Source organism: Drosophila rhopaloa, unplaced genomic scaffold (genome assembly GCF_018152115.1).
Source record: "Drosophila rhopaloa isolate 14029-0021.01 unplaced genomic scaffold, ASM1815211v1 contig_2, whole genome shotgun sequence".
NCBI lineage: Eukaryota > Metazoa > Arthropoda > Insecta > Diptera > Drosophilidae > Drosophila > Drosophila rhopaloa.
In genome coordinates this window covers 23,798,283-23,810,316 of record NW_025335083.1, presented here as the reverse complement: position 1 = coordinate 23,810,316, position 12,034 = coordinate 23,798,283, and the positions used below count along the sequence as shown (strand labels likewise).

Sequence of the window (12,034 nt, the reverse complement as noted above, 5' to 3'; positions counted from 1 at the left end):
AATTTTGACCAACGTTAAAATGAAAAATTTTGATGCAGATTTTTAGAGAATGACAAAACAAATCTTTAGAGGTATGTCACTTTGAAATCGGTTTAAATTAGGTAAAGTTATGCACATGGGAAGTCCAATTGTGGGTCACCTTTTCACAAGACATCGGAAACTTCAAAAAAAATGACATGAAAATGGGTCAAAATTTTGACTAACGTTAAATCGAAAAATTTTGATGCAGATTTTTAGAGAATGACAGACCAAATCTTTAGAGGTATGTCACTTTGAAATCTGTTTAAATTTGGTAAAGTTATGCACATGGGAAGTCCAATTGTGGGTCACCTTTTCACAAGACATCGGAAACTTCAAAAAAAAATGACATGAAAATGGGTCAAAATTTTGATCAACGTTAAATCGAAAAATTTTGATGCAGATTTTTAGAGAATGACAAAACAAATCTTTAGAGGTATGTCACTTTGAAATCGGTTTAAATTAGGTAAAGTTATGCACATGGGAAATCCGATTGTGGGTTACCTTTTTACAAGACATCAGAAACTTTAAAAAAAATGACATGAAAATGGGTCAAAATTTTGATCAACGTTAAATCGAAAAATTTTGATGCAGATTTTTAGAGAATGACATAACAAATCTTTAGAGGTATGTCACTTTGAAATCTGTTTAAATTTGGTAAAGTTATGCACATGGGAAGTCCAATTGTGGGTCACCTTTTCACAAGACATCGGAAACTTCAAAAAAAAAATGACATGAAAATGGGTCAAAATTTTGATCAACGTTAAATCGAAAAATTTTGATGCAGATTTTTAGAGAATGACATAACAAATCTTTAGAGGTATGTCACTTTGAAATCGGTTTAAATTTGGTAAAGTTATGAATATGGGAAGTCCAATTGAGGGTTACCTTTTTACAAGACATCGGAAACTTAAAAAAAATGATTGAAAATGGGTCAAAATTTTGACCAACGTTAAAATGAAAAATTTTGATGCAGATTTTTAGAGAATGACATAACAAATCTTTAGAGGTATGTCACTTTGAAATCGGTTTAAATTAGGTAAAGTTATGCACATGGAAAGTCCAATTCTGAGTCACATTTTACAAGACATCGGAAACTTAAAAAAAAATTACATGAAAATAAGTCCAAATTTTGATCAACGTTAAATTGAAAAATTTGGATGCAGATTTTTAGATAATGACATTACAAGTCTTTAGAGGTATGTCACTTTGAAATCGGTTTTAATTTCGTAAAGTTATGAACATGGGAAGATATACATAATGCATAGTGTCGGTAATGTGCCCTTCATAAACTTTTGACTGGCCTTATTCGGTATGGCCCTAGAATGTTTACAATTGTTAATTCTTTAAAACTTGCCTTTACCGAGGAAATGGTAAGAAAAGCCCTTGAAAGTACCAAGTGCATGTATGCATTGTTTTGCAAGTTAACATACTCCTCGTCTGCCAGATCCTTTCTCTCCCTAAAGGATACCAACCGCGCCCCAAGAAGAGACATTTTGAATGGCGCACTAAATTACTGAGACTCACCCACCCACATATACAAATTTACATGCTTGCAGCTTTTCTTCCGGTTAGGGAAAATTATAGTATATAGTCAGGTGTTGTGACTAGTAAATACCCGGCAGTCAAAGTATTCGTACTTTATTTTATACACCTGCATGTTTGAAAATAAATTTGTAAATTAATCGTCACGGAGAATATAATAATTAGGAAAAGAGGAAGCCATCATTTTGTAAAGCTTACCCTGAAAATAGGAATAAATATTATTACTAAGGAATTTGTTTTCTGACCCAAAGCCTAAAATTATTACAAGCAAGCCTTGAAAATCATACAAAAATATTATTCAAATTTGGTCAACCACACTTTTGTTGATCCCAGAACTTAACGACTAGTGGGTATAAGTGGAACTTACTGCTGAGAAAACAATTTACGCTTTTCCAGACATTTTTCATGTGGTTTGTTGCTGCCATTGTCGAAACTTTTTATGGTCGCTGCAGCACCCAACAAATATGTTCTTGGTTTTTGTTTTTTTTCGCTTTTAACCACCCACATGTGTGTGCTGTTTGCATAAAATGTGCAATTAGTTGACAAAAGTTCTCTAAAATAATTAAAATGCGTTTCTTTTAATCAATTCGAATACTTAAATTAAAGACTTAATATAAGTGAACAAACTTTCTATAAATAAATAAATATATTTAAACCTAACCAAGACATTTAGTACATAAACATGATCACACCTCTCGTCAAAGCAAAAATCCAAGAAGTATGAAAATGTATCGTTTTTGGAGAAGAGTTAATGGTGTCATTCGCCCTATTCATTTTGAAAACAAATTTTTGAACATCCTCGAAAGTTAAGTCTCCATCATATCGGCTAACTTCAAATCCATTATCAAGCCATATTAAATTCGGTTCGTAGCGTAATTCATAGTCGTTGCATATAACTTTAGCATATTCACAATTCAGTTCGGCAAAACAAATATTTCCCTTGGCTTTAAATGATTTGGCCAAGTCAGTCCAGATACTCTCAAAATTTTGGCACCCAATGCAATTCGGTTCGTAAAACTTTACGAAGAATATACCGCCTTCAGAGGTGCCATAGAAATTTTCTGGAGTCAGCAGAAAGACCTTTCCTGGTGAACAATCAATAAGGGATCTTTGATTTATCTTCCATTCAGTAACTGCGGTTATGTTGTCTGATTGTTCCGCTGAAAATATTTCTGGATGAGCTCTAAAAATAAATATTGCTATTAGAAAGTAACGAATTATGTTAGCCATATTTTTGTTTGGCAATTTTCTCAACGCTAATTTGGAAATAATAAATCTTTTCTCACACATTTAGGTGAACTATTATAATATTTCAATTATTAATGTTCTTGTCAATCGTTTAAACTTAAATACAAAACCACAAGCATGTTTGATTTTCGTTTTTATTTCTTCAAAAAATTTATAGACTTAAAAGAGTTTGTTCGGCTTATTGAGTTTTAAAAACTGAAGGAAAATTAGCTTACAATTTAGTTTCACATGCTCAGAGTATGTATGAATAGTGGGTGTGTGTATGATATACGTCAGAGTTTTAGTAGAGTGTCCAAAGATCCATTAAATCAATATTTAGTGCCATTGGTCACTCTCCAGTTTTCGGGGATCGATGTTGAGGCCGAGTTTCTCCAGTTTGCGCACCTTTCGCATCTGTTTGGTCAACCGCCGTTTGAAGTTGATCTCCTGGTTGAGATTCATAATCTCCATGGTGTCGTACTGCCGTATGTTCTTGATCGTCTGCAGAATCAGATTGTCCGTGAGATGGAGCTTAATGGTGGACATCTTCATGAATGGAGCATCGCGTCGTCGCAATTCCTCCCTGTAGGCGAATAGAGTATAGTGCAGCGATGGCAGTGACGGCAAAGGACGCTCCAATTGTGGAAAAAGTAGCTCGGCCATTGTGTAGATTCTCTAGGAGTAACTAATGTATATCTGAAAGATAGATCGGAGTGCTGCGACAAGATCTGTTCGCTTTGAGTGTCCAGAGTGCAGTGCTGTCTGAGGTCAGAGGTGGCCGATTCTTATACCATCGCAATCGACTACCTGCTCCTGTTTACAGGGAAATCTCTGAAATCCCGGAACCCAAGGCAGCTGGCGCTAAATAGTTTTCCTACCTGCTGCGACAGCTGCAAGTGACGTTTTCTTTTGAGCACGCGATTAGGCTGGAATTTCCACATCTTGCAAAAATGTATTTGAAGAGAATAGCGAATTTTCATAGAAAGCAACTGTTTGCATTGCTTAATATTTGATAGAGTCATGTACAAATTAAGAAAATGCAAAAGACAATCACTTAATAACCAAAACCACTATTAAAATAACAATTTATTCGAAACTACAATTTGACAAATGCTATTCGAATTAGTTAAAAATTAATAATAATAAAGTTGTTATTTAAAAGTTAAGGGGCCTGTGATCTCTTTGGTTATTATTTGATCGAATGGTTGATAAAGTAATTTTTTGAGGACAATAAATAGCAATATATAATAATATACAATTTATGAAGATCATAATAGTTAATATTAATAGTTTATAGTGGAATTCAATTGGGTTAAGAATTAGCTGGAATTTCGTTTGCTGTCAGTGCTAAAATTTTAATGGGCTCGTGACCTAGAAAATAAAAGCAAGACAGGCAGAAAAATAAATAGCGAAAACAAAATTTTTCTCCATTCATTCCATTCGTTTTTGGCGTAATTTTACGGCCATTTGAAATTGTTTTCCTTTACGTTCGTTTGAGCCGTGACCTGCTGCCTGCAATTAAAATAAATTGCATTCACTCAAAGGATTGACGACAACTGAGGGCAGCATTGCCATGTGAGGACTGGTCAAAGGCTTAACTCGAAAAATATTATATAGAATTCCACTTTTATTTATTTAATTAACATTAACTTGCTCGAAAGCAGTCCAGACTCAACAGCGAAATAAATGCAATCAGTAAAGGGATGAACATGAAAGAAATTTCATCATTTATTTGAATAACGCGGTTTGCGGTGGATTTAAAATTATATTAATTTGATTTACCTATTTTCAAATTGCACAATTTCGATTGCATTTTTAACTGCATTATTGTATTATATTAAGTTAAAATTTAAATAGTTAAATTCCCAGTTTTTCATTATTTTTAACCATATTGCTTTTTTAATTTGGTATTTTAGATATAATAACCATTAATTAGTGTGCAATTTTAGCTTTCTAATATGTTTCTTTCTGTTTTTGTGGATCAGCCAAATTAAAAGCTTTATTTACTGAACACATTTTTATTTATCAACGCAATCTTGTCATCATATTTGTGTGATATTATATTACGAGTTTTAACGCGCAAATTGGTTGCAAATTGGACGAACACATAGCAACAAATGAGACCGTTTAATTATGAAGAATATTTCAATTACGCGAGTGTCAGAACTACACACAAAACACTGCAAATGTTGTCATCGAGAAGCAAGCTAATTAAATTCGAGAATATAATTTATAAATTAGATATTTCGAAGCTTTGTGTGCCACATTCGGTGGTTTGTTTTGCTTATGTTAAATTTATAAGGCCTCAAAATAACCATCAACTAATGAGACTTGGTCAGTGAATTATTTGTAAAACCACTCAATACATATAAAGAAGCCGATTTTGGGCGAGGATACCACCGCTTTTCCCTAGTTAAAAATTCAACACTTCAAAGAAAAATTGTAAGTCTTAAAAATGAAGAATTAAATGGAAGAATATTGCTAAAGGTTCTAAAGGCCATTTAGATGAAATTAGAAGACTTCATTATTTTAAGGGTGACAAATGGTTTATTTTGTCTGAATTAAATGTACTCATTAAAATGGTTCAAATACATCCAATACAAAATATATTTGTGTATAATATAACCATGTCTTTTGCAATATTGTGTATGCCTACAATAATCAAGATATAAAATGCAGTCAAAATTTTGGTCGGAAAAGTACCATATGGTAAATTATATAGTATTCGTTATGTGCTGTGATATTATTGGCCACATTGACCAATTAAAAATTATACACAAATACTATAGACTCTTCTTCTTGTAAAAACAACTGCAACGTAATGTGAGAAAGCCATAACAGACTTGGGCCTATAAAAGGTGATTTTGCCGGACTAACTTCATATTCAAGGAACAACCGCGGACAAGATGTTAAGTAAATGGTTTCCACGCATCAAGGAGCAGCCACTGAGTGAAGTGGCTCAATCGCGCGATGCCTTTATCTACAGACGGACATGGCTAGATCGACTCTCCTGGTGATGTTGATCAGGAATATATATACTTTATAGGGTCGGAAATGTCTCCTTCACTGCGTTGCAAACTTTTGACTGAAATTATAATACCCTCTTCAAGGGTATAATTATAAAGAAGGTACATTTTTGAGCGATTTTAGGCGAGGATACCACCGCTTTTCCCTGGTTACAAATTCCACACTTCAAAAAAAATTTGTAAGTCTTAAAAATAAAGAATTAAACGGAAAAACATTGCTAAAGGTTCTAAATAAAATATGCCATGTAGATGAAATATGAAGATTACATTATTTTAAAGGCGACAACTGGTTTATTTTGTCTGAATTGAATGAGTACATTCATTAAAATGGTTAGAATACATCCGAGTTTCTCTGGCTTAACCAGTAATTGGAAATAAAAAATATAATTGTGTCTATATTTAAGTCCGATTAAATTATCATAACCATGTCTTCTGCAATATTGCGTATACGTACAATAATCAAGATATAAAATGCAGTCCAAAATTGGGTTGGAACAGTACCATGTGGTAAATTATATAGTGTATGTGCTGTGTTATTATTAGCCATATTGGTCAATTCAAAATTATTCACAAATACTATAGTCTCCTCTTCTGGTTAAAAATGTGTGAAAACCATAACCGACTTGGGCCTATAAAAGGTGATTTTGCCGGACTAACTTCATATTCAAGAAGCAACCTCAGACAAGATGTTGAGTAAATGGTTTCCACGCATCAAGGCAAGTCCGTTAAGTGAAGTGGCTCAATCGCGCGATGCCTTTATCTACTTTGAGAGGGTTATATGGTACCTCGGATGGACAGAACCCAAAGACAAAAGGTGAATGAAATCCAATAGATCAGCAGTCCATAGACAAATATCTTTTTATTCGAAGGTGGAGCCTGGTTTACAATGTATGGACCCTTATTATAAATTTTGTGGTTCTCATCTTTATGCCGATTTCGATCGTCGTGGAATACGTACACAATTTCAAGAGTTACTCGGCGGAAGAGTTTCTGAATACCCTGGGTATTGGGGTCAACATGTATGGATGTTCCTTTAAGTGCACCTTCATCGTGCTTGGATACAGGAAGCTACAGGCGACGAAAAGGATTCTGGATCAACTGGACAAGAGTTGTGTTCGGGATGCGGAGAAGTCCGTGGTGCATCGCTATGTGGCCATGGGAAATTTTTGCCATTTCATGTACCAATTAATCTACAATGGCGGAGTGATCACAAACTTCGTGGGCTACTTGGCAATTGGTAGCCACGCCTGGCGCATGTATATCCCCCTGCTCAAGCCCGATGACTATTTTTTTGTCCAACCTTCTGGAAGGCTCACTGATGACTGCAGTGGTGATAATGCAACAGTGTTCGGATGTCTGCCCAATGGTCTATATGCTGATGACTAGGTGTCACATCAGCCTGCTCAAGGATCGGCTGAGGAACCTCCGATCGGATCAAGGAAGAAGTGAAGATGAGTACTTCAGGGATCTTACGAATTGCATCCGGGATCATCGTTTGATATTGGAGTAAGAGTTCGAACAATTATTCATTATTTATAATTTGTGTAAATTAGTACGTATGTACAAGTCTTTTTTAATTTAGTAAAAAAATATTTTACAGTTACATCATTTAATTATTTTGGTTTACTTTCTAGCTATGTCAACGCCGTGCGACCTGTGTTTTCGCGTACCATTTTTGTGCAATTCCTGTTAATCGGTATTGTCCTGGGTCTCATGTTAATTAACCTTATGTTTTTCTCAACATTTTGGACGGGACTCGGAATTTGCGTCTTTATTTTATGCGTGGCAATGGAGACGTTTCCCTTTTGTTACCTGTGCAATATGCTAATCGATGATTCCGAGGAGCTGGCCGATAATCTATTCCATTCGAATTGGACGTCCGCCGACCGTCGCTATAAGTCCACTTTGGTATACTTTCTTCACAATCTTCAGGAACCCATTAATCTTACTGCTGGTGGAGTGTTTCCTATCTGCATGCAAACCAATTTGCAGGTGAGTTGGATCTATATTTCATGATATGTTTATTGTAATCACTTGTTTCATTACAGATGGTAAAGTTGGCATTTTCTGTGGTGACGATTATTAAGCAGTTCAACTTGGCCGAGAAGTTTCAATAAGAGAAATCATAAAAAAGATTTCGTTAATACAATGTAGTGCAACCTAATTTCACAAATATATACTTACTTTTCAATTTTATTCGCAACTAAAAATTGTACGCACTTAGTAGAACTAACAAGTTGCTAATAACACAATAAGAAATCTTAACATTTCATTACGAAATTTAAATGCCCTGATGAGTATTCATAGAAAGAAAGGGTAAAAGACGAAGCACGCAGAATTAGAGTTTTACATATTAATAGTTGTTAATAAAACTTGGCACTCAAAATATATATTTAATATCCTTTAACTGAAAATAACATCGAAAAATTCAAGGGTAAGAAAAATGATTAATTTCTTAATACGGAATGTGATAAAAATATTTCGATTAATTAACAGAACTGACAAAAGATTCTAGGGGACATGAATGGCTTGTCCCCTGCGAGTGCATTTAATTTGCATATTTGTGGAGGTCCTTTTGTGTGCCTGTGTGTTCGTTGGTGTGTGTGTCTGTCCTCAATGCCAATGAGTCAATATTATTACGGTCGACGCTTCACGCTCGCCGGGAAATCGGCAAAATGAGAAGCGGCCGCAAAGCGCTGGCAAAAATGCTTTCAATTAATTAAACACCCGAAAAGCAAGGATACAATGAGAATGCCGTGTGTTGTGCAAAGAGCGCTATGGAGAGATATTTGGGAGAGGAGAAGCCACAGCAGTCCTCTCGACCAACTCAATCAACCATGATTCCAATGAACAGGACACACAATACACTCAGAGAAAATTGTAAGCTCTTATTTTCAAGAAATTTTGAACATTTTAAAAGCGCATGTCACTTTTTCTTATAAGTGGATCTCATTTTTAAATGTTTATCTTTGTTGCAACTTGACTTTCCACCGATCTTAAAGATAATCCTTTACTCAGTTAATATCAAGCCATAAGCCCATAACTTAATCAATTGTATTTCGATTTCAAAGTGGCATACCTGTAAAGGTTTGTGATTTAGTCATATAAATTCTTCTTCTCTAATACATTTGTAAAAACTTTTTACTATGTTTAATTATAATGTATGCTTTATTTCTTAGCTTAGAGTTATTTTCTTCTATTATTTATGTCCTATAGAATTTTGTTTTTAATTATTAGATATTTTAAATATTTTTAAAAACAATTTAGTTAGTTTCCTTAAGAAAATTTAATGGTCTGTTTTTGCCTATGAACTTGCATTTTATTTAAAAATTGAATACCGTCTTTTGAAGAGTGCAGTCTGCGGCCTGCAGCTCATTAATAACACAGATAATGTGTTTGGCGGCAATCATTTTTCGGTTGCATGACATCGCGGTGGCGCTGATTAACACCGCCAATGGTCAACGCAGTGACAGACGAAATGGCAATGAAAGTGGCGAAAAAAAGGGGCTTTTGTTCTCCATCGCAGAATGAAGCTATACATGTGAATTAATGTCGATTCTGGTAATGTTTTACTCGGTTAATGGCATGTTAAGGTCGCTCTCGTTTAACGATTGAAGAATGGTTTACGGTTCCCAGAATGCCGTATATCATAATTGCATTCAGATGAAAGTAAATTGCGGTGGATTAAATTGGCATCTGAATAAAGATTAAAGATTCAAGATTTTAGAATACTGTAATGGAATTTTTAATATTTCTATTAAGCGGCGGTTCGAAAAGGTTTTTTAAAGAATTGTTAAACAGCTCTCACATGTTTTATTCGTTTAAGGTCAAGTTCTTTTTTAGTTTAAACAAAAGTGTCAAGTCATGTGAGACAACCACAACAGACATTTTTCCATATAAAAGGCGATAGTGGCCGGACTAACTTCAAATCCACGAAGGAACCACGGACAAGATGTTAACCAAATGGTTTCCGCACACCAAGGAAAAGCCACTGAGTGAAGTGGTTCATTCCCGCGATGCCTTCATCTACTTGGATCGGATGATTTGGTCCTTCGGCTGGGCAGAGCCTTCTGAGAAGAGGTAAATTAAATGTGCATAAATCGGTGTAAAAATGTTATTCAGAAATAGTCAAACCTCTAAAGGTTTTCAATTTGAAAAATTTGAAAGAATAACACGGATCATATCAATTTATTTATATTGAATTTTTTAATAAAAACATTTCAAATGAACGATGATTACTTCCAGCATATTTATTAAGTGTGTTCTAATGTGTTTCTACTTTTCAAAGATGGAGTCTTGTCTACAAGCTGTGGTCCGCATTCATGGTTTGTTTGATGTTAATCTTCATGCCTATATCGATAAGCATCGAGTATATTAAGCGATTCAAGAGCTTCTCGGCAAGCGAGTTCCTAAGTTCATTCGAGATTGGAGTGAACATGTACGGAAGCTCCTTTAAGTGCGCCTTCACCATGATTGGATTCAGGAAACGGGAGCAGGCCAAGCTAATACTTAATCGACTGGACGAGAGTGTTCGAGATGCGGAGAGATCCACTGTGCATCGCTATGTGGCCTGGGCAAATCTTTGCTATGTCATGTTTCACATTTTGTACACCACGTTCGTAGTCATGAACTTTCCGTATTTCCTGCTGCAAGGACGACACGCCTGGCGAATGTACTTCCCCCTGATCAACACCGAGCTCCATTTTTACCTCACGAGCATCGCAGAGTGTGTACTGATGCTGGAGTGCATCTACATGGACATGTGCACGGATGTGAGTCCCCTGGCCTATATGCTGATGGGTCGTTGTCACATAACCCTCCTCAAGGATCGGCTGAGAAATCTCCGATCGGAGCCAGGGAAAACTGAGGATGAGTACATGGAGGAACTGACCAATTGCATCCGGGATCATCGTTTGATACTGGAGTAAGTTCTAATTAAACATGGTGTACCAGAACTGCTAACTCACTAAGAATACCTTATTTTGATGTGGTAATATTTTAAAGCCCTTAAAATAGCTAATAACTTGTCCTAGGGCGTGACTTAGTATTTATTAAAAAATAACTTATCACCTAGCTATGTCAACGCATTGCGACCTGCCTTCTCAGGCACCATTTTCGTGGAGTTCCTGTTGATCGGCACTGTATTGGGTCTCTCGATGATCAACTTGATGTTTTTCTCAACCTTTTGGTCAGGAGTCGCCACATGCCTTTTTATGTTCGACGTGTCAATGGAGACGTTTCCCTTTTGTTACCTGTGCAATATCATAATCGATGATTGCCAGGACCTGGCCGACAGTCTGTTCCATTCGAATTGGATATCCGCCGACCGTCGCTATAAGTCCACTTTGGTATACTTTCTTCACAATCTTCAGGAACCCATTACTCTTACTGCTGGTGGAGTGTTTCCTATCTGCATGCAAACCAATTTAGATGTAAGTTGAAAAATATTATTTAAATGATTGTAATCACTTGTTTTATTACAGATGGTGAGGTTGGCCTTTTCTGTGGTGACGGTTATCAAGCAGTTCAACTTGGCCGAGAAGTTTCAATAAGATGAGGAAAACAAATAAATGAATTTAAATTTCACTTAATATTATTACTTCGACTCATAAATCGAAATTGTAATGGCACATACTCAGTAGGGCAATGCAAATATGTAGCTTTTAATCTTTGATTGTTAAAAAATTAAATAAATCACTTTTGCACTCGGTAGAAAAGATAAAAGCTTTGTTTTTTTTTAATATTGAGTCAACAGGGTTTAATGATTCATTTTAATAATTCTACTACTTGGTAATATTTGTTTAAGTATTTCTTTGACACTTGCATTAATATTCGTAAAGGTTAAGAGTGTCCTTTGACTGCATCACAGCAATAAAAGCGTTAAGCAAAGGGCTAAAAATGAAAACTCCATCGCGTCCCGCATTAATTCACTTCGTTCCGTAAGCTCGACAATAAAGCGCGACTTAAAGTTGGGTCAGTAAATCTACTGCTGCCATCTCTTTCGCCCGGAGCGCACTGTCTCTTTCGCGCCGCTGTCCACTTAATAAAGTGCAAACAGGCAAGTGATTATTTCACAGCTATTGTTCGGAAAGGATGCGGGCAGGACCAAAAAGGGGGCGTAGTTTGGGGAGGGGCCGGCAGGGGGATTTGCGTTATAGCCAAAGAAACGAAGCAAAGCCCGAATCATATAAAAGCAGCAAAAAATACAATAGCAAAAA

General features: G+C 35.7%; 4 protein-coding genes across 4 annotated transcripts; 2 read left to right on the top strand and 2 right to left on the bottom strand.

Annotated features, from left to right (window-relative positions):
• Positions 1-2,177: 2,177 nt before the first annotated feature.
• LOC123037792 (thioredoxin domain-containing protein 5 homolog) lies at positions 2,178-2,798 on the bottom strand. Its single transcript, XM_044460225.1, has one exon. It carries the CDS (start codon positions 2,791-2,793, stop codon positions 2,233-2,235), a length of 561 nt encoding a protein of 186 aa, XP_044316160.1. The 5' UTR covers positions 2,794-2,798; the 3' UTR covers positions 2,178-2,232.
• A 131-nt stretch (positions 2,799-2,929) lies between these two features.
• On the bottom strand, positions 2,930-3,533 carry LOC108040776. The gene has a single exon (XM_017118386.2). The coding sequence runs from the start codon at positions 3,451-3,453 to the stop codon at positions 3,127-3,129; it is 327 nt and encodes a 108-aa protein (XP_016973875.1). The 5' UTR covers positions 3,454-3,533; the 3' UTR covers positions 2,930-3,126.
• Positions 3,534-6,502: 2,969 nt separating this feature from the next.
• LOC108044207 (odorant receptor 22a-like) lies at positions 6,503-7,933 on the top strand. Its single transcript, XM_044460036.1, is given in 5 exon segments — positions 6,503-6,630; positions 6,686-7,108; positions 7,110-7,322; positions 7,451-7,808; positions 7,865-7,933. Coding segments are annotated over 5 exon segments (1,191 nt in total).
• A 1,835-nt stretch (positions 7,934-9,768) lies between these two features.
• LOC108053866 (odorant receptor 22a-like) lies at positions 9,769-11,368 on the top strand. The gene is made up of 4 exons (XM_017136584.2): positions 9,769-9,896; positions 10,105-10,740; positions 10,891-11,248; positions 11,300-11,368. The coding sequence occupies exons 1-4, from the start codon at positions 9,769-9,771 to the stop codon at positions 11,366-11,368; spliced, it is 1,191 nt and encodes a 396-aa protein (XP_016992073.2).
• Positions 11,369-12,034: the final 666 nt, after the last annotated feature.